The sequence below is a fragment of the Carcharhinus amblyrhynchos genome, chromosome 17 (assembly GCF_965287045.1).
Source record: "Carcharhinus amblyrhynchos chromosome 17, sCarAmb.v2.hapA, whole genome shotgun sequence".
NCBI lineage: Eukaryota > Metazoa > Chordata > Chondrichthyes > Carcharhiniformes > Carcharhinidae > Carcharhinus > Carcharhinus amblyrhynchos.
Genome location: NC_137340.1, coordinates 11,668,748 through 11,691,054, shown reverse-complemented (window position 1 = coordinate 11,691,054; position 22,307 = coordinate 11,668,748). Strand labels below are relative to the sequence as shown.

General features: G+C 44.5%; 1 protein-coding gene across 1 annotated transcript in view; it reads right to left on the bottom strand.

The window, feature by feature from the left end:
• Positions 1-18,710, bottom strand: part of a1cf (apobec1 complementation factor) — a 47,620-nt gene extending 28,910 nt beyond the window's left edge. The window contains exons 1-4 of the mRNA XM_080205474.1: positions 18,537-18,710; positions 7,542-7,687; positions 4,648-4,782; positions 713-843 (exon numbers count right to left, since the gene is read on the bottom strand). Of these exons, the coding sequence (XP_080061600.1) occupies positions 713-843; positions 4,648-4,782; positions 7,542-7,640 (365 nt within the window). The 5' untranslated portion in view covers positions 7,641-7,687; positions 18,537-18,710. The remainder of the gene's footprint in view (positions 1-712; positions 844-4,647; positions 4,783-7,541; positions 7,688-18,536) is intronic.
• Positions 18,711-22,307: the final 3,597 nt, after the last annotated feature.

Sequence of the window (22,307 nt, the reverse complement as noted above, 5' to 3'; positions counted from 1 at the left end):
CCCTGATACCACTTCCAGTGTGTTTGGAAGTAAAAACTCCCCCATGAATAGGTGACTAGAACTGTGTCACCTAAACTTAAACTGCAGCAATAAAAGAAACATGCCTATGATTTAAAATTCCAGTTTGCTCTTTAAGTTGATTTTCTGTTGTATTTATTGGGTGCCACTTGCCAATATTTTTTATTTATTCATTTTACAGGATGTGGGCATTGCTGGCTGTGCCCAGTATTTACTGCCCTCCACTTCAGAGGGCATTTGAAAGTCCACTACATTGGTGTGGGTCTGGAGTCACAGGTAGGCCAGACTAGGTAACGATGGCAGATTTGCTTCTTTAAAGGACACGAGTGAACCAGATAGGTTTTTAGGACGATTGACAATGGTTTCATGGTTATCATTAGACTTTGAATTAATTTAAATTTCACCATCTGCCATGGTGGGTTTCGAACCGGGGTCCCCACAGGATTACCCTGGGTCTCTGGATTCTAGTCTAATGACAATGCCACTATGCCGCTGCCTCCCCTGTAAGGTGTAGCAAGCCCTATCGCAACATGAGAACCTGCAATGTTCCTTCATCCACATCTTGTTTATGTTATGACATATTTTCCAAAGCTCCAGTCAACATAAGGGACGGCTGGTATGTGATACGTAAGTCTTAAATTCAAGGCCCTGCCCGACACTACACTTGTATATCTCGGCTGCGTCACAAACTTACCTTATTTCATAATTATTAAGCTGTTTAATTGCATTCTTGGCATCTTGTCTACTGGTAAACAATACAAAGGCATATCCTCTATTATTGCCATTAAAATCCATCATCATCCGTAATTCGTATATTTTCCCGATCTGAGGGAGGAAGCAAGAACATTGTGAAATATTTGCACTGAGGCTAATCATTCCCAATGCAGGCAGTGTAAGCTACTTCAGCAGAATCAAGTGGAAGTTTGAACTTTTTGCACTTGTGTGTGCTGACTAATATTTATTCTTCAAATAACATCAGTAAGTGATCTGGCTCTTGATCTGTTTATGGGAGTTTCTTGGCTACAAGTCGGCTGCCACGTTTCCCATGTTGCTACACTGACTCTGGGTGGGTTTTCCTCCCTCCCAACACGACGTAATTTCTAGAGGTGGTGGGGTCTTATCATCGGCTGGCAGTGGAACCTTCCACCGATATCTATGGGGTGTTGCACGCCCTGCACCCTCTGTCACTGGGGAACATGGCACAGTGGTTCGCCATCGACAGGACTGGAATATCCCATTGGCAGGAAATATCAGCCTACGTATCAGAAAGTATTAGTTAGGGCAAAGAGCTCCGGGACATCCTGAGGTCATGAGGAAAGCTATATATGCATATATATATTATATTTGTGCAAGTTCTATTTTTCTTGAATAGTGTCAATATTTTATGTTACGTACTACAGTCACAATTGGTTTCCATTTTGTACACAGCGATGTCCAAAACAGAAAATGATCATTTAATTTGTTGTGCAGATGTCAAACTAGTCGCACTCTGGTTCCTACCACTCGTACACGATAAGGGATGTTCTTTACTTCCTGTGGGAGTCAAGCCAGTCGGGCTATCGCTGTCAAACAGGTGCTGAGCAATGGATCCACTTATTGCTTTCACTCAGCTCTTTACCAACAATTTGTGTGTCAAAAACCCTTGTGACAGGCTAGATATCTCAGTCTATCGATTCCACGTGCAATCATTGTAACTGGCCATGAGTAGCCTTCACTGTATCTGCTAGGATGTTAGAATAATGCAGAGAATTGCAGTTTGCCCTGCTCGGACAGAACGTGCCACCAGCTACTGGCTTCGTGTGTAGAATATCCCACAGCAAATCCACAGCCACCAACAGTACAACCTATTGAGATTTCAATTGGTATTGATGACAAATGGATTTTTAATCAATGGAAACTTTCCTGAAAATACCTGACAAAAATTAAAAACAGAAACCGCTGGAAAAACTCAGCAAGTCTGTGGAGCGAGAAACAGAGTTAACATTTTGAGTCCACGTGAGACCCTTCTACAGAACTTGAGAGGTAGAAATGTAATGAATTATATGGTTGGAGAAGGGATGGGGCAGAACAAAAGGTCAGGGATAGATTGGAGCTACAGAGACTAACAGACACCATGGATATAGGACAAAAGGGGGCCTTAATGGTGCTATTAAGGACTGGAGAGTGTTAATAGTGGCATAAAGGTAAGATCGCAGAAGGTGTTAATAGGAGAACACAAGTCAGGGCTCAGTGGGAGCAAAATTGACCAACAAGGGACATGTGAACATGTGGGGAAGGGGTGAGGTTGTGTTAGGGCAAACGAAGAGAACTAATAAATAAAAACCAAAAAGGTTGAGGTGGAGGGGAAAATTCACAGTCTACCGTTGTTGAACTCAATGTTGAGTCTGGAAAGCCGTAACATGCCTAATCGGACGATGAGGCGCTGTACTTTGAGTTCATACTGGGCTTCACGAGAGCAGTGCAGTTGGTCAAGGGCGGACATGTAGGCATAAAATGACATGCAACAGGAAGGGTGGGGTCATGCTTATGGACAGAGGGATGGTCAACCAGTCACCCAAGCTGCGTTTAGTCTCCCCCAGTGTAGAGGAGACTCCACTGGGGCTCACCTGATGAAGGAGCAGTGCTCCGAAAGTTCATGATACCAAATAAACCTGTTGGACTTTAACCTGATGCTGTGAGACCTCTTACTGTAATATTTTAGTATAGAAATTAAGTCTGACAGTACAGTGTTGCATGGATTCCTGCTAAAGAACGGTCTTAATGCCAAAAGTCAAATGAAAATGGTTCATAATACCTCTTTCTTTTGTGAATGTTAAGTATAATAATATTATTTTAGATAAAATGCGCTGGGTCTGAAGAATGACTTTAGAATGGTGTTGAGTCCATTTTCTCCGTTGAAGCTGACTGTGTTCCCAACATTTGCTGCTTTGATATCCCAGTTTTGTGCATTCTCGTTTACCTCGAGTTTAATCATCGCCCACCTCCACAATACTTAAACTCTTACACCGCAGCTTAGAACTCCAGACAGAATTAAGGTGCTGAAGTTAATTAATCAACAAGGATATCCTTACTGTTCAGAGAGTCCAGAAAGGAGACTGTTGAGACCGTAATTACCACTTTGAGCGAGCCAATAAATACAGGGATTAATTTGGTTTTGCCAAATTTTGCCAGCAGGCAAATTTGTTTCCCATATTCAAGAAGGGTAACACAAAGCAACTCGAGACTCATTAACCTGATCTCTATAATTGGAAAAGTATTGGAATCAATAGCCAGAAGTCAAAAGGAAGTACACCTGTGTAAAAATAATCTAACTAAAGACACCCATTTAGCTTTAGAAGGGTAATCAACGAACCTGAATATACTTTGTAAAAGGAGCAACTATATGTTATTCTAGAGTTTCGAAATGCCTGTGATATTTTGTGTGATGGATTCTATTGGGAACTAAGGTCACAGAGGTTCAAGCTGATGGTTAACTAAAGGAAAGGGAACAGAGGTTATTAATGAGAGGAGTTTGGTCACAAAGGACGGGGCACAGAATGGAGTTTCCGTGAGTCTGTCCTGGGACATTTCTACTTTTGGTACACATTAACAACCTAATGTTTCAATCGCAAAGTTGGCTCAGAGGGGGCAAACTAGGAATGTGGAAAGAGATCCCAAGCAGGGATTCCCCCCACAACATTGAACTTGTGATTTTATCTGGACTTTTCCAGGAAACATTAAAAATGGAATTCACCCCGAATTTACTATTAATGATTATATCAAGGACCGTTGGCGAAGATCTGGGAGACTTCAAGCAGGGGGCAATGGACATTGAGTAAGGTACAAAAAGATTTCTCTGTATCAGCAACCCAACAGTAATTTGAAAGAAGATAATGCCTGACTGAATTTTAATTTGATCTGATTTATTATTGTCACGTGTATTGGGTAGAGTGAAAAGTATTGTTTTTTGTGCTCTATACAGATGGAACATACCATATATAGAGTCCAAAGGGAAGAAGAAAAGGCAAGGTTGCAGAATGTAGTGTTACAGTCATAGCTAGGCACAGTAAATAGGTCACCACACCAGGTTAAAGTCCAACAGATTTATTTGGTAGCACGAGCTTTCGGAACACTGATCCTTCATCAGGTGAGTAACCTGTTGGACTTTAACCTGGTGTTGTGAGACTACCTACTGTGCCTACCCCAATCCAACGCTGGCAACTCCACACCAGTCATTGCTAGGGTGTTGAGAAAGATCAGTTTATTATATTGTAGGTCCATTAACATAATTAGAGGGTTTGGAAGAGTTAGTTTTAAAAGTATAGAACAAGAGTCAAAGACAGAATTAGAGGATATGGTAGGGAAAATTTGCAAGAAGTCACCACGCTCCAGTGCCATTTTAGCAACTGATATTAAAATTTAATCTTGATAAACCTATCAGTTGATGAAAAACCCAGATGTCTATCTACCAATCACACGCAGTGGAAGCCCGATTTTTTTTTTAGTAATTCCGTTCCAGCAAATGGATTTCGAGCAAGTTAAAATCTCTGACTTTATCAAATTTTGTCTGGTTAATTGCAACAAAATCCTTGCCGAGTGAAACTAAATACACGCCAACTAGTCTAAAAAGCAGATCTTATAAAGCATTACTTTTTCCAAAACTGGTACAAGTTCATCTTCGTAAAGATCCCGTGGCAATTTGCCAATAAAAATCTCGCAGCCCCTCTCAGGAGGTGGGCCTTCCCATCCTGGGGGGGGACCCCCATATTTTCTTTGTCCATTTTCCTGCAATGAGAGAGAGAGAGACATCAGGTAGTCGCTGTTCATATTTTTGTGTTAAAAAGAAGCTTTCTACAAATATTAAGCTGAACATGGCTTCAACGTGGCGAACTGATGGATATTTAAATCCAGAAGACCAAAGAGAGGATTTCATTCTCTAACATGGAAGGAAGCCCACAGGATTAGAATAAGATAATAAGGTGAAAGGAAACTTAGTTTGACAGCAGGTTTTTCTTTCTTAATTCAAGTGTCAGTTCTGTCCTTCTGTGCGATTCACCTCAGTGTGATCTCTTATTGAGATTTGTCTTTACACCAAACATTCTAAGATCTCAGAGTGTTAGCACAAAAAAGCCTATTTACACCAGTTGTTTAAATTTGTTACCCATAAAATCAAATCTGCTCCCCATTCACATTTGACCTAAAATTGAGCAAACAATGTTATTTGAAGGTCCAATACTTTCCCTCAGATTTTATCCTGCTTTTTGGCCCTGAACGTTGCTACAAAAAATTAATTTGGGATTTAATAAAAATGGAGCTGTCTTTAATGTACCTGAATAAACACCAATTGCTCGTACTTGTACACTTGGTGCCATTTCATTCTAGCAATACAGAATGGAAGGAAATTTTCAATCTAATTATCCTCCTTTAAGTTCAATCCCCTCTGTTTGCATCATTAATTACTCACAAACAACTTGTTTTGCTTAAGCAGATCAAATGTGGCACAGTGCTTGGCATTGCGCCCTCACAGCACCAGGGACCCAGGTTCAATTCTAGCCTCAGGAAGCTGTCTGGGTGGAGTTTGCACCTTCTCCCTGTGTCTATGTGGGTTTCCTCTTGGGTGCTCCAGTTTCCTCCCACAGTAGGAGGATTTGGCATTCTAAAATGTGCCTTGTTGTTCCAAGATATGTGCATCAGGTGGATCAGCCACAGCAAAAGGACAGGGTTATGGGTTAGGGTGGAGGGGATGGCCTGGATGGGGTGCACTTTTGGAGGGTCGGTGCAGACTCAATGGGGTGAATGGCCTCTTGCTGTATTGTAAGGATTCTATAAATATCAGGGTAAATCAAAACAGATCTCTACTGCATTCTTGATTCTGGATTGTTGTAATATGAATTTTACTCCTCCCAAGTCCTGCTCAGCACATCAATGTCACTTATTGTAGGGGTAAATCCAGACATTTGTGTGAGCAAAATAAATGGGATCGGATCGATCAATTAGTTTTGGACTATGCTTATTTGAGGGTGGATCACACTTGCCTCTGTGCAATTCTTCCATCAGTAACATTTACAAATGATAAGCTGTTCGTATTTAATGTTGCAGGTTATTGCATTGATTGCAGATCTAATCTTTACTTGATCATTCAGAGTGAAATGAGTACAGACCCAGTCTATTTAGTCTCTCTTCATAGGGGGTTGGCCGACTGGGTCTGCACTCGTTGAAGTTTAGAGGGTTGAGGGGGGATCTTACAGAGATGTATATGAAGGGGATGGATAGGGTAGAGGTAGAGAGATTCTTCCTGCTTGGAAAGGATAGCAGGACTAGAAGAGACAGCCTCAAGATAAGGGGGGGGGGGGGTGCAGTTTAGATCAGAGTTGAGGAGGAACTTCTTCACTCAAAGGGTGGTGAATCTCTGGAATTCTCTGCCCGTTGAAGTGGTGGAGGCTGCCTCGCTAAATATATTTAAGTCATGGGTAGATAGGTTTCTGATAGACAGGCGAATTAAGGGTTATGGGGAGAAAGTGGGAATGTGGAACTGATCCACTTCAGATCAGCCATGATCTTATTGAATGGCGGGGCAGGCTCGAAGGGCTAGATGGCCGACTCCTGCTCCTATTTCTTATGTTCTTATGAAATCAGGACGAGCTTTTCCACACACACACATGCTGGGAGATTTCTGCCTCTCCCCCGTGGCATGTTTTCCGCCGGTGGAGAGGGTTCACTGCTGGCAGGATCTTCCAGTCTCACCAATCTCTACGGTGTTTTGGGTGGCTCATTCCTCCGGCCATCTGGAAACCTGCCGCAGGTGGGGAGGGGTGGGGGGTGGTGGGGGTCGCCTTTGGTAGGACTGGAAGAGCCTGCTGGCGGGAAGGACTGGAATACCCCGCCCACAGAGCGGTATCTCAAAACTGGTACCCTCAGATCGGAATCTGGATGGTGCCAGTTTTCAGGTCGGGCAGTTGCGGTTGGCTCAGCTGGGACCAAGTGGGAGCGGAGGAGAAGGCAGAAAGGTAAAGCTGGTCACTAGTTGGCATGCCACCGTGCCAATAAAGCAACTAGCCCGCCAAGCCAGTAGGTCATTTTAATCATCCAATAAAAAGAAGACTCCTTGCATGGCAGCTGAATAAGAATCCGGTTTTCAGACATTGCCAGTTTTCAGAAAGTTAGTTTGGAGACAGTGGGCGGGATTTTCTGGCTGGTCTCGCCCCAAAACCGGTAAATCCTGCCCAAAGTCAATGGACTTTTGCATGGTCCGCCCCCCCCCACGATTCCCGGGAAAATTCCCCCCACTGAGTCTATAGGAATCTGGAACCGTCTCCACCTGGACAGTGAGACAGACAGGTCCTTGGCAGGCAGGGACATCAATGGATATGAGGATAAGGCAAGGTAATGGAATTGGGGTGCTGGTTAGCCATAATCTAAATGAATAGCAAAGTAAGCTCAACGGCCTGGTTTTTTGTTCCTGAGTTCTTGGGCACCAATGTGAAGCCGTCTGGTTAAAAAAAAATCAACGTCATTCTTTTGACCTGGTGATTTTGTACTCCTACCTGTACCAAGCTATATCCTGTGCGCTGAATCAATGCACGTAAAGTTGCCTCTTTTTGAGTTCCGGTCAATCCATCCCCGTTTTTTTGATTTGATTCCATTGTGTGTGATTATCAGCAAAATAAATCAGGATAATTAGAGGTGCTCACTGAAATCAAATCCAAATTCAACACGTATTTAAGTCAAATTACATTAAAATGCTTGGTGCGTTTGTTTTTTAAGCTCTGTAAAAAAAATTGCCATTAATCTGAAATTTTACCCATGAGTGAGAGACAAAACCTACATTATAGAATTACATTAAATTACATGGAATTACATCGAATTTACTGCACAGAATGGGCCATTCGGCCCAATTGGTCCAGGCTGGAGTTTATGCTCCATTCAAATCTCCTACAGTTCAACCCACTCTATCGGCACATGCTGCTATTCCACTCTCTCTGGTGTGTTTACCTACCATCCTCTTCAAGGCATTAATGTCATTCATCTCAATCTGTGCGGCAGCAAGTTCCACATGCTGACCACTCTCTGGATAAAGAAGTCCTGCATGAATTCTCTGTTAGATCTATTAGTAACTCTGATATTTGTGACACCAAGGCAGAAGTTTTGTGATGGAGGAGTTTGCCGCACTGTCACTAGTCATGTTGGTGAGGTTGCTGGCTGCCACACAGCCAGTTAACGCTCCAAGAGGTGTTCATGGTCTGAAGGTGAGACCTCTGCCCCTTACGCGGACAGGAGTCTCGACCCAGAAAATCTGAATAACCGGCAGCACGGCAATCTCAGCAGCTGCCGCCGGGAGCTGGTCCCCAGGTCAAAGTGCTGGAGCCTACAGGACACAAGGGGCTCGTAGGGAGACCTTGGGAGGGGGTTAAGGAGATGGTTTGAAAAACTAGTGGGGAGAGAAGGATTGCGCCCGATCTCAAAATGTGATCAGCAACAGAAACCCATCACCTCTTGCCTCCAAGGCCTGCGCAGGATGACATGTTGGGCCTGACCTTCGCCCTCCACCCGCTCCCCCATCTCTCGCTCCACCCCATCCACAAACCTCAAAATTGAGCAGGAAGCAGCCCCAAAGTGGCATTAATTGGCCGCCCTCGGCAAAGCCCATTCCCCGGCATGTTTCAGGCAGCTCAGAGTGAGTGCAAGGTTGGCACAAAGACCACCTAGGGAGTTTTATGCCCCCCTGTCAATGCCTGCAAACCCACCATCGCAGTCTTGTAAAATTCTGCCCCCAGCTTTGGGAGGGGGCTGACGTGAATGAAATGGGATAACTAAAGGAGGTTTCCAGTTCAGAAAGTTTTAATTATGGTGACAGGGCAGCTCTCATACAATTGGACACGAGCAATTGGACAGAGAGAGAGCAGATGTTGACGACTTCAGCAGCATGACATGCTACAAATTTCATCAGCGTCTAACTGGGGAGAGATCACAAGTCAGCATGCTCGCCTTTAAGTTTGGTTTATTAAGCGTTCCCATCAGATGCCAATTTTCCTTGTATTGTCTCCCATTTTAATCGTTCACCTTTCACAGGCACTGTCATAACGGGGAGATGTGGGCCATTAAATTGGTATTAGACAGCAGGAAATTTTAGGGTCGGGCAGTAGACACTTTATACCTAGCACCGCAACATAAATTATTTGAGGAAGGGATTGTTTCTATGTTTGGAATGATCTCTTATGGCTTCAGGCAGGCATTGTGCTTTGCAGCGAGTCAATCAATGTCTCAGCTGTCAGTCACTGATGTGAGACCTGGCTCCAAAGCTTCATTGAGGGAGGAATTTCCTGGACAAAGACAATGGAAGTACCAAACTGTAATGATGTGCGTTCACAGGCTTCTCAGAAACACAAATGCATTTATTAATTAGGGAAACAGTACAGAGGCCAACAGCTCCCCCTCCCAGGCTGCCCTGGAACAGTCCCCTGGCTACCTGAGAATAGCCCACCAGCTGCCCGGGCCCCCTCCCCACCACCAGTCCCTACCTGTATACAACATGGTTTCAGGCTGCCTTCTGCCGAAGAGAAGATTCTCACCCTGGGGTGATAACCCACTCCCGCTCTCCATCCCAATTGGTTCCCTAAGCTAGGTGACCCCCTTCTGCTGTGTTGAGCACAACCACCACACGTTCTGTCCTTTATTCTATGAGGAATACCACTGACCTGCTCAGGAATGTTCCGCTTAGTGCGCACCTACAGGAACTCCATATAAATAACATATGCCCGTGTGTACACGTGGTTGTTTCTGCACAAGTCCATCTACTTCTATCATGTGTGGGGAGTCTCAAATGGCCTACCAACTAGAGGGAAAAAGTGGATTGTGAACTGAGCCAGAAGTTTCATCTTGATGACTGATGTCCATCACGGTGCTGATTGCAGACTGGTGTGCATGGTATAACTTGTAGCCCAAGCTATGATTAAGATTTGAATATGTGACCATTTCCACCTTTAATAGGTGGCACAGTGCTTAGTGGTTAGCACTGTGCCAGGGGCCCGGGTTCAATTCCAGCCTCCAATCACTCTGTGAAGTTTGCACATTCTCCCTGTGTCTGCGTGGGTTTCCTCCGGGTGCTCCGGTTTCTTCCCACAGTCCAAAGATGTGTGCATTAGGTTGATTGGCCATGTTAAATTGACTCTAGTGTCAGGGGGATTAGCATCGTAAATATGTGGAGTTACAGGGATAGGGCCTGGGTGGGATTATGGTCAGTACAGACTCGATGGGTCGAATGGCCTCCTTCTGCACTGTAGGGGTTTGACGATTTTACCACAATGTTTGGGGCATCGTGGAAGAGAGATTGGGATCATTTATGACCATTTTATATGGATACTATCAGTGTCCTCAGAGCTCCAAATTGTGTCTGCAGCATACCACAAATATTTGGGGCAAATCCTGCCAGATGTCACATGAGTAAGGTATGAGCACACATGCAGTGAAAGACTATTGGATGTATTCTCCCTGGAATACAGCATGTCTTGGTGAAGAAACAGAGGCCATGCAGAGCAGGTCAAGTTGCTGGAAGAGGAAGAAGGTGATGGGGACCATATTTGTCTCGGATTTCCAGGAACAATTCTACTTGGAACATCAGTGAGGAACAAAGTGTTCGATGTCTGTGCTTCATTAAGGATGTTGCAGGTGGAATCCATCACCTGCTGCAGCCACAGCTGCATATCTGGGGTTAGAAGGCACGCGAGGGGGATCGCATCATCTTGGATGGACAAGCAACAGCAAGGGTACTGGAGATGGGAGGGCCAAGGTTGTTTTCTTGAGAGAGGACGGCAGCTTCATGCTTCATAGAGCCACTGCCATTCCCCTAGGCATAGACAGAACAGTCCTCGTGACCTGTTGGAGGACAAATTGTTGACTGTTGTGATATACTGCATGCCCTTTGTGCACAATATAATCAGCAGTCACAATGACAGAGTCTGAGCTTCCACTGCAACACTCAAATATTGCATTATGCTACATCTAGAAGCTGTTTTATCAAACACTGAAGCACAATTAGATCTACAAATGTATGAACACATTTCTGTCCCAAAGGGATGGGCTCCAAATCCGCACAAAGACCTGTGTCAAGTCCTCCTTGCTCTTTACCACTGACCACAGATTTTCTGGCACGCTTCCCAATGGTGCAGCCTTGCGTTGTGCATTCCCATGTTCACCTGTCCATTGTCCCGCCAAAGTTCTCGCCGGAATCCTACACAGCAGAACTTGTGTGCAGTCTCACTCTCCAACGAGTTGACACCTGGGCTGTCCTTTCTCCATGTCCTGGTTGCTGGCCACTCATACTCGGTGTCTCACAGTGTGCAGATCCCACCTCTATGCTATAAACTGGTAGCTATGAATATGAAATTCAATGACGTTACATCATTATCCTCACTGTTTTCTTGAAGTCCCTGTACTGCTTGGCCAGGCTGCACTTCTTCAGTATATGACGAGAGAAAGGCAGAATATTGTGGTGTGCAGAGAGATGGGACAGACATTGACGCACTAATAAAAGATAGAAAGGAAAGTCTTGCATTTTATAGAATCATAGAATCCCTACAGCGCAGAAGGAGGCGTTTGGGCCATCCAGTCTGTACAGACTCTCCGACAGAGCATCTTACCCAGGCCCAGTCCCTCCTGAAAATTCCCATAACCCCAGACGTTTATCTTGCTAATTCCCCTCACCTACACATCTAGGGACACTAAGGGGCAATGTAGCATGGCTGATCTACCTAACCTGCATATCTTTAGACATCTTTATATAGCACCTTTCACAACTACTGGACACCACAAAGCACTTTCCAGCCAATGAAGCACTTTTTGAATTACATTGTAATGAAGGAAATCCAGGAGGTAACTTGCACACAGCAAATTCAAATACAGATTAACGTAATAATGACCAGATTGTCTGTCTTTGATTATGTTGGTTTAGGGATGAATGTTGGTCAGGAAACTGGGGAGAACTCTGCAGAATAATGCAAAGGGATATCTCATATCCATTTGAAAGGGCAAACAGGGTCACAGTTTATTGTCTCGCCTGAAAGACAGCACCTCTGACAGTACAGCACTGCACTAGTGTATCAGTGATGTGGATGTGCTGGCGTTGGACTGGGGTAAACACAGTAAAAAGTCTGACAACACCAGGTTTTGGTCCAACCGATTTATTTGATAGTAAACGCACAAGCTTTCCAGGTTTCCCTCTTCGTCAGGTGAATGGAAAGTTCTGGCCTCGGACAGAGCATATAAAGCACAGACAGTTTACAGATTACTGATTAGAGTGTGAATCTTTACACCTAACCTGCTGTTCAAGTCCACTTTAGGACTTGAACAGCAGGTTAGGTGTAAAGATTCGCATTCTAATCAGTAATCTCGAAACTGCCTGTGCTTTATATGCTCTGTCTGAGGCCAGAACTCTCCATTCACCTGACGAAGAGGGAAACCTTGAAAGCTTGTGCGTTTACTATCAAATAAATCGGTTGGACCAAAACCTGGTGTTGTCAGACTTTTTACTAGTGTATCAGCACAGACTTCTGTTTTTAAGTCCTTGAGTGATACTTGAACTCACAACCTCCTGATTCAGAGGTGTGATGTAATGAACCATGGCTAACATTGCAATACCATACCACAGTGCCTATAATTTGTGCTGATTTGTGATTAGTGAATCTTGATTGCCACATTTCAGATCAAAAGGACAACTGGGTATGCTTGTGACAGTTCGGTTGCCTGTGTAATCCTTGAGCATTGTTGTAAAAAGAGACATACTTTTGAAGCTTTCCATCTTGCACTCATCTGGACAGAATCAAGAATGCCAAATTTCAAAGGGATCAACAATTTATACTACCTGAGAAAACAGTGCTGATAAGTGGGCAAATTGACACTGTTTGGTTGAGATGTTCCCTTGGAGATTGCATCTGCTAACTAGTGTTCCCTCCCCCATGCTCTTGTTTAATTCAAAAAGGCATAATGCCTGGACATATTCCTTTAGCCAGCAGAGGACAGGTCCTTGTACATGAATATATTTAGATCTAGCAAGCGTAAGTGAGTCAAATTGCAGTATCATGCAATCAATCAATCAACACACCTTTCTCATGCAGTATAAATTGTTGCTCCCTATGAAATTTGGCATTCTTGCATCTGTCCTGGTGATTGTAAGATGAAAAGCTTCAACAGCATGTCTCTTTTTTAGTGAAACTCAAACTTTGTATTCCTGAGCAACTACATGAAGTTCTCATGAAAAGTCAATTCGGGCACAGTTACGTCCAGGCCTCACTGCCTTATCTCTGGAAAATTCAAGGACAGGAAGTTCATATGGATGAGATTCACAAAGGTGACATGAGGGCTGAATAGCTTTCCTCATTAGGAGAGGCCAGAGAAACCGTGATTGTTTTCATTTTGAGGCAGCACGGTGGCACAGCGGTTAGCGCTTCGGCCTCTCAGTGCCGGGGACCCAGGTTCGATTACCACTTGGATCACTGTCTGTGCTGAGTCTGCACATTCTCCCCATGTCTGCGTGGGTTTCCTCCGAGTGCTCCTGTTTCCTCCCACAGTCTGAAAGACGTGCATTGGCCATGCTAAATTCTCCCTCAGTGTACCTGAACATATTCCAGAATGTGGCAACTAGGGGATTTTCACAGTAACTTCATTGCGGTGTTAATGTAAGTCTACTCGTGACACTAGTAAATAAACTTAAAAACTTTTGACAAGGAGGCTTAAGAAGAGAATTGATAAAGGCAGTAAATGTGATAGCTTTTGATCAAGTAAACTGGGGAAAGCTGTTTCCAGTAGTCATAAGAACATAACATAAGAACATAAGAAATAGGAGCAGGAGTAGGCCATCTAGCCCTTCGAGCCTGCCCCGCCATTCAATAAGATCATGGCTGATCTGTCGTGGCTCAGTTCCACATTCCCGTCCTCTCCCCATAACCCTTAATCCCCTCGCTTATCAAAAACCCATCAACCCGCGTCTTAAAAATATTTAGCGAGGCAGCCTCCACCACTTCAACGGGCAGAGAATTCCAGAGATTCACCACCCTTTGAGTGAAGAAGTTCCTCCTCAACTCTGTTCTAAACTGCCCCCCCCCCTTTATCTTGAGGCTATGCCCCCTAGTCCTACTGTCCTTTCTGAGCAAGAAGAGTCTCTCCACCTCTATCCTATCCATCCCATTCATCATCTTATATGTCTCAATGAGATCTCCCCTCATTTTTCTGAACTCTAACGAGTACAAGCCTAGTTTATTCAGCCTCTCCTCATAGCTCAACCCCCTCAACTCCGGCATCAGCCTAGTAAACCTCCTCTGCACTCCCTCCAAGGCCAAAATATCCTTGCGTAAGTGCGGCGACCAAAACTGCACACAGTACTCCAGCTGCGGCCTCACCAGTGCCCTATATAGCCGCAGCAAGACCTCCCTACTTTTATATTCAATCCCCCTCGCTATGAAGGCCAGCATCCCATTCGCCTTCCTGACCACCTGCAGGCTGGGTTTTTGCGACTCATGCACAAGGACCCCGAGGTCCCTCTGCACCGTCGCCTGCTGCAGTTTTTCGCCATGTAAGTAATAGTCCTTAACCAGACGGGATCTGTTGAATACAATGGTGGGAAACCTGCAGCCCATCAGGGTTCTGAGTGCAACCCATGAGACATGTTGTTGCCTGTTGCCCATGTGCAGAATTGCCACATTTTGTTGCTTTCCATCTATGTAATTTTCTTCTGACCAGTATAACTGAAACACGAAAAGCAAGGGCAAGTGAAGTGAGATGCGTGTTGATTGAACGCACCATTGACTGTGAAAGCCATCCGCTAATTCTGAGTCCAAAGTGTAAGCATTTCATTTGTTTTTGCCACTTGGAGTTGACTGTTCTATTAATATATACAAATGATTAAGCATTTTCTATAATTTACTATGAAATATTTTGGTGTGAATTTAATCTTTCTTAAGGATCATAGTGAAGATTTCGGTCTCGCCCACTGAGATGGAGGGCCAATCATGCGCTATACTCACTAACCTAGACTGCCCATCACTGTTTAAAATGATCATCAAATAGACATTTTTCCACAACAGGTGTGTGGGGCAAAGAATGTCTGCTACAATCTATCATCATGATTAGGAAAGGAATCAATAAATACCTGAATAAGAAATATTTAAAATGTGACTATTTGAATCATCGATAGTCATGGGTGAGATGCCCGAAGATTGGAGAGCGGCAAATGTTGTGCCTTTGTTTAAAAAGGGCTGCAGGGTAAAGCCTGGGAACTACAGGCCAGTGAGCCTCACATCTGTGGTGGGTAAATTGTTGGAAGGTATTTTGAGAGACAGGATTTACAGGCATTTAGAGGGGCAAGGACTGACTGGGGACAGTCAGCATGTCTTTGTGAGTGGAAAATCATGTCTCACAAATTTGATTGCGTTTTTTGAAGGGGTAACCAAAAAGGTAGATGAGGGCAGTGCAGTTGATGTTGCCATCATGGACTTTAGCAAGGCCTTTGACAAGGTACCGCACGGTAGGTTGTTGCATTAAATCTCACCGGATCCAGTGTGAGGTATCTAAATGGATACAAAATTGGTTTCTTGACAGAAGCCAGAGGGTGGTTGTAGAGAGTTGTTTTTCAAACTGGAGGTCTGTAACCAGTGGTGTGCCTCAGGGATCAGTGCTGGGCCCACTGTTATTTATCATTTATATTAATGATTTGGATTAAAATATAGGGGTCATGGTTAGTAAGTTTGCAGATAACACCAAGATTGGTGGCATGGTGGACAGTGGGGAAGGTTATGTCCAATTGCAGCAGGATCTTGATCAATTGGGCCAGTGTGCTGACGAATGGCAGACGGAGTTTAATTTAGATAAATGCGAGGTAATGCATTTTGGTAGATTGAACCAGGGCAAGACTTAATCAGTTAATGGTAGGGTGCTGGGGAGAGTTACAGAACAAAGAGATCTAGGGGTACATGTTCATAGCTCCTTGAAAATGGAGTCACAGGTGGACAAGACTGGTGAAGAAGGCATTTGGCATGCTTGGTTTCATCGGTCAGAACATTGAATACAGGAGTTGGGACGTCCTGTTGAATTTGTACAGGACATTGGAATACTGTGTGCAATTCTGGTCACCCTATTACAGAAAGAATATTATTAAACTAGAAGGAGTACAGAAAAGATTTACTAGGATGCTACCGGAACTTGATGGATTGAATTATAAAGAGAGCTGAATAGACTGGGACTTTTTTCTCTGGAACATAGGAGGCTGAGGGGTGACCTTAAAGAGGTCAATAAAATGATGAGGGGCATAGACAAGATAGATAGTCAATATCTTTTCCCAAAGGTAGGGGAGTCTAAGAGTAGAGAGCATCGGTTTAAGGTGAGAGGGGAAAGATACAAAAGTGTCCAATGGGGCAATTTTTTCAATCAGAAGGCGGTGACTGTCTGGAACAAGCTTCCAGAGATGATAGTAAAGGCAGGTACAATTTTATCTTTTAAAAAGCATTTAGATAGTTACATGGGCACGATGATTATAGAGGGATATGGGCCAAATGTGGGCAATTGGGATTAGTTTAGGGGTTTTTTTTAAAAAAAGGGCAGCATGGACGAGTTGGGCCAAAGGGCCTGTTTCCATGCTGTAAACCTCTATGACTGTGATAACTACTTGGGCAGCACGGTGGCACAGTGGTTAATGCTGCTGCCTCACAGTGCCAAGGATCTGGGTTCAATTCCAGCCTTGGCTCATTGTCTATGTGGAGTTTGTACATTCTCCCTGTGTCTACATGGATTTCCTCCCACAATCCAGAGACGTGTGGGTTAAATTGATTGGCCATGCTAACTTGCCCAGCAGTGTCAGGATAAATAGGTGGGGTTGCAGGGATAGGGCCCAGGTGAGATTCTGCTCAGTGCAGATTTGATGGGCCTAATGGCCTCCTCCTGCACTGCAGGGATTCTATAATTCTATACTTCAGCCATAATGGCACAAATAAGCTCTATGTGCTGCAAAATTATATGCTTATCCACACCAGAAAAATTCATTGCTTTAAAGACGGTAAATCTCGTATAAAATACTTTGACATATTAAGTGATCGATGCTTATTAGGTTTACAATGTGCCTCCGTCCATTATTTAAAATCAGTAACACTAATGGGTTAATACCTACGTTCAGTAAGAAGTTGAGGTGTGCAACCTGCAAACATGTCCTGTGCCTTTGCACCTAATATGGATAACAGTCACCGACAGTTTTTTTTCCTTTTGTTAGGATGGGAGAATTTCAGCAAAATATTTCCAGGTAGAAGAGGGTAGACTGTCAAACACTTCCCTTTGCTTTATTAACTGAGAAGGATTATTGGTTACTGACTGCACTCTTTGGATTGTCGCTTTATGACTTTAAAGCTGTTGATTTCCTGTATTTTACCAAAAGGGACACGTTATCGTAACTACATTTTTCAACCCCACCACCCACACGATGATAAGACAGTCCTGTTACCCAAAGCTGGGCATTCACTCTCCTCTGCCAGTGCAGCTACTTGAGAAGGTTGGATTACACAGGCTGGCTAAACTCCTGCTAGCCTTGCTCAATAAGGGCGGTATAATGGCACAGTAGTTAGCACTGCTGCCTCATAGCACCAGGGAACTGGGTTCGATTCCTGGCTTCGGTCACTCTCTGTGTGTGTGTGTGTGTGTGTGTGTGGAGTCTGCACGTTCTCTGGGTGGATTTCCTCCGGGTGCTCTGGTTTCCAAAAGACGAGCTGGTTGGGTGTATTGGCCAGACTAAATTCTCCCTCAGTGTACCCGAACAGGCGGGGAGTGTGATGACTGGGGGGATTTTCACAGTAACTTCATTGCAGTGTTGATGTAAGCCTGCGCGTGACACTAATAAATAAACTTTAAACTTTCAAACTGTGTCCCTGGTGCTTGCTGAGCTGCAGAGTGAAAGAGCTCTCTGGAGGAGCCTGGTTACTGTTTGCCCACGCCTGATAACGCGATTCGGCTGTTTGTCTTGTGCAGATCGATGGTGGCTTGTTGCAGGCATGTTGACTTTAGTTAAAAAACCCCATATGGTGAGGGAGACTACAGTGCGACCCAGTTAAAGAAAGGCACCCCAGCCTTGGCACAGGAGATTGCAACAGCCCCTCACATCTGACTATAGATCTGGAAAGCCAGCAACAACAGAATGGGATTTCTGAACATTTATTTTTAAAGGTGCAACTTTGTGTGTGCGTGTAACAATTACTCTGGAATGTTTTTCTGTAAGAGATTATACACAGGGGCGTTCTCGCTAAGCGAATCAATGATTTTTTTTTGTTCTGCTCATTCACGTTCTTCCCAAACTTCACTCGAATGCTCGAGCTAAGTTTGAAGTGCCCCTGCCACCCAGCCCATTGCTAAACCTCAACCATCAGCACAGACAGAGGAAAAACACAAACTCTCCACACAGCTGAGCTCCCTCTCTACCTCTCCCTTCGTTTCGCCCCTCCGGCAACGCCACTAACTTGTGAATTCACCCCCCCGCCAGGAAAGCAACAGCAACACAAAACAAGAGGCAATACCTGAGCAATTTCAGAGATCAGCGCCCGGGAAAAAATCCTCCTTGATTATGATGAGGTTTGCGACGTGTCACCAATGTTATTCTGCAATCATCATATCAAAAAATCCAAAGGTTCAGCCGGGCGGCTGTTTAACAATCGGCTCAGGTTAAACTTTAACTCACTCTATCTCCCCACACGGCAGCCTTTGCTCGGTGTGATTGGCAACTTGGAAGGTTATTGTGCAGAGGCTGAGAGTGAGACTCAAGCTGGGGAGGGAGCTGACTGCTCTCTTTAAAACCTTTTTTTTCCTCTTTTAACATTAGTTAACACACATGGAGCTAACAAGTGTGGGACCTCCTGTGACCTGTGAGACTCTTCCTTTTAATGCTTTGCCTCTTGGTTACATTTTAAATTTCCTCCCCCTGGCCTTTGGCCTATTTCCCTTTGGCCCAGTATTGGCGATGAATGGAAAGGAGCAAGTCAGATTTGGAGGAGAATGCTCACATTTTTCATGGGCCAGCTGTGACTACCACTTAAAGAATCATAGAATCTCTACAGTACAGGAGGAGGCCATTTGGCCCATTGAGTCTGTACCAACCACAATCCCAACCGGGCCCTATTCCCAATACCCCACACATTTGCCCTGCTAATCCCCTTGACACTAAGGGGCAATTTAGCATGGCCAATCAACCTAACCTGCACATCTTTGGACTGTGGGAGCAAACCGGAGCACTCGGAGGAAACCCACGCAGACATGGGGAGAACTTGCAAACTCCACACACAATGACCCAAGGCTGGAATTGAACCTGGGACCCTGGTGCTGTGAGGCAGCAGTGCTAATCACTGTGCCACCTCGTCGCCCAAGAAGTACTGCAATGGTTGAAAAGCTCCTGAGCATCTTGAAGGCGCCACATAAATACAAATCTTTGCACAGCTTTGGTAAAGAACATAAGAACATAAGAAATAGGAGCAGGAGTAGGCCATCTAGCCCTTCGAGCCTGCCCCGCCATTCAATAAGATCATGGCTGATCTGTCGTGGCTCAGTTCCACATTCCCGCCCTCTCCCCATAACCCTTAATCCCCTCGCTTATCAAAAACCCATCAACCCGCGTCTTAAAAATATTTAGTGAGGCAGCCTCCACCACTTCAACGGGCAGAGAATTCCAGAGATTCACCACCCTTTGAGTGAAGAAGTTCCTCCTCAACTCCGTTCTAAACCGCCCCCCCCTTTATCTTGAGGCTTGTGCCCCCTAGTCCTACTGTCCTTTCTGAGCGGGAAGAGTCTCTCCACCTCTATCCTATCCATCCCATTCATCATCTTATACGTCTCAATGAGATCTCCCCTCATTCTTCTAAACTCTAATGAGTACAAGCCTAGTTTATTCAGCCTCTCCTCATAGCTCAACCCCCTCAACTCCGGTATCAGCCTAGTAAACCTCCTCTGCACTCCCTCCAAGGCCAAAATATCCTTGCGTAAGTACGGCGACCAAAACTGCACACAGTACTCTGGACTCGAAACGTCAGCTCTTTTCTTATAGATGCTGCCAGACCTGCTGAGACTTTCCAGCATTTTCTGTTTTGGTTTCAGATTCCAGCATCCGGAGTAATTTGCTTTTATTAAATGCAAATCTTTCTTCCTTCATAATGAAGGGATTGCTGGATGCAAAACATTTCCAATAGTATCAATGTATCTTCCAAAGCATTACATGTGGCATCAGGCACACTGTCTAGTAACAGATGGGATGAGCGGGGGCAGCAGTTTGGGGGAGAGGGAAGATACGATAAAATCCCAGAAGAGGGCATTTTGGCCCATCAAATCTGCACTGACTGACAGAGTATCTTACCCATACCCTCTCCGATCCCCGTAACCCCACACATTTACCATGGCTAGTCCATCTAACCTACACATCTTGGGACACTAAGGGCAATTTACCGTGGCCAATCCGCACATTTCTGGACAGTGGGACAAAACTGGAGCACTTGGAAGAAACCTACACAAACACAGGGAGAACGTGCAAACTCCACACAGACAGTGACCCAAGGCCAGAATCGAACCCGGGTCTCTGGAACTGTGAAGCAGCAGTGCTAACCACTGTGCCACCGAGGTTTGCAGTGACTGAATAGGTTTCATAATCATGTAATAATCTGGGATTTCTCACTTTTGCCTTGCATTTCTAATTATTCTGTGTCAGTTGTAAATGAATGGTTATTATCAGGTCCAACCTATGCATTTCCTTTTTATTCGTTAAGCTGAGAATACAACTGGTACTCAGAAAGGGGGTGCATTTGAGCAATGCTGAGGTGGGGAGCGTATCCTGGATTTTGGTAGCAGTCAGAGATGGTCCTTGCTTTGGGGAAAGGGTGGGGTTGCTTTTGGGGCTTTTACAGCATGTGAAGGTGTATCCAGGGAGGAGATTGGGGATTAGATATACATGTCTGGGGACCTCCTGTCAACACTCTAATTCTTAGTGAGATATAGCACCAGAAACGGGATATTCCTTGTGGCCCCAGCTCGTTCCACAAGTGTCTCATTGGCTCTGTCTAAGAACACAGACACCTACCATCTTTGACTATGAAAGACGTGGCAGTGAAACTGCTGGAGATGCAGTTTAACTAAGAGAGGCACTCTGTTTCTTTAAGCTGCTGTAGGCCTTTGAGACTTAGTGACATCTGATATACAACCTCCCAAATGGGCAAGTTGCCATCCCAAACAATATTGTTTGTAGTTTGTCCCAAAAGTTCAAATTATGGTGAAACCAGAAACTTAGCGGGATTTCTGACAAATTCAGGTAATTGGCCTCCAATCCTGTTCCACCCAGTGGCTTTACATCCACGGACAAAACAAAAATCTCACTGTTCTGAATAGCAAAAGCACTAAGCATGTTTTCTTCATGCTAAGATTTCAGTTTGGATTGTTCCAGGCCTTGGCAGATGTATGAACACTCGATACACATTGGGTTACTTACTAATGCTTATTTATTAGTCACAAGTAGGCTTACATTAACACTGCAATGAAGTTACTGTGAAAATCCCCTCGTCGCCACACTCCAGTGTCTGTCCTGATGCACTGAGGGAGAATTTAGCATGCCCAATGAACCTAATCAGCACGACTTTCGGACTGTGGGAGGAAACTGGAGCACCTGGAGGAAACCTACGCAGTCACGGGGAGAATGTGCAAACTCTGCACAGACAGTGACCTGAGATCAGAATTGAACCCAGGTCCCTGGCACTGTGAGGCAGCAGTGTTAAACACTATACCTCTGTGCCACATCCGTACTGGAGCATCCACAACTCCTTGGGGTAGAGAGTGCCAAAGATTCACTTAACCTTTGAATGGTCACATTTCTCCTTATCTTTGTCCTAAATAAACAATCCCTTAACCCTTGGTGTTCTAGGTTCTCTAGCCAGGGGGAGCCCTCGCTCAGTGGCTTATCTGTGAAACCCTTTTGGAACCTTTCGTATTTTAATGAGATAACCTCTCATTCTTCTAAATTCTAAATTTATTCCACCTCACACTATATACAGCCCTCTTATCCCAGGAACAAATCTAGTGAATCTTCATTGCACTGTCTCTAATGCATGCATATCCTTTCTGAGAAATGGACACCAGAACTGTGCACAATACTTCAGGTGTGGCCCCAAGAAATCTTTATACAATTCCAGCAAGAATTCCTTGTTCTAATATTCTACTTTTCTTGCAATAAAGGCCAACATGCCAAGTGCCTCCGTAGTATCTTGCTGTTCTTACATGCTTATATTTCATGTTCCTTGGCTGAGTACAGCTAAGTTTCT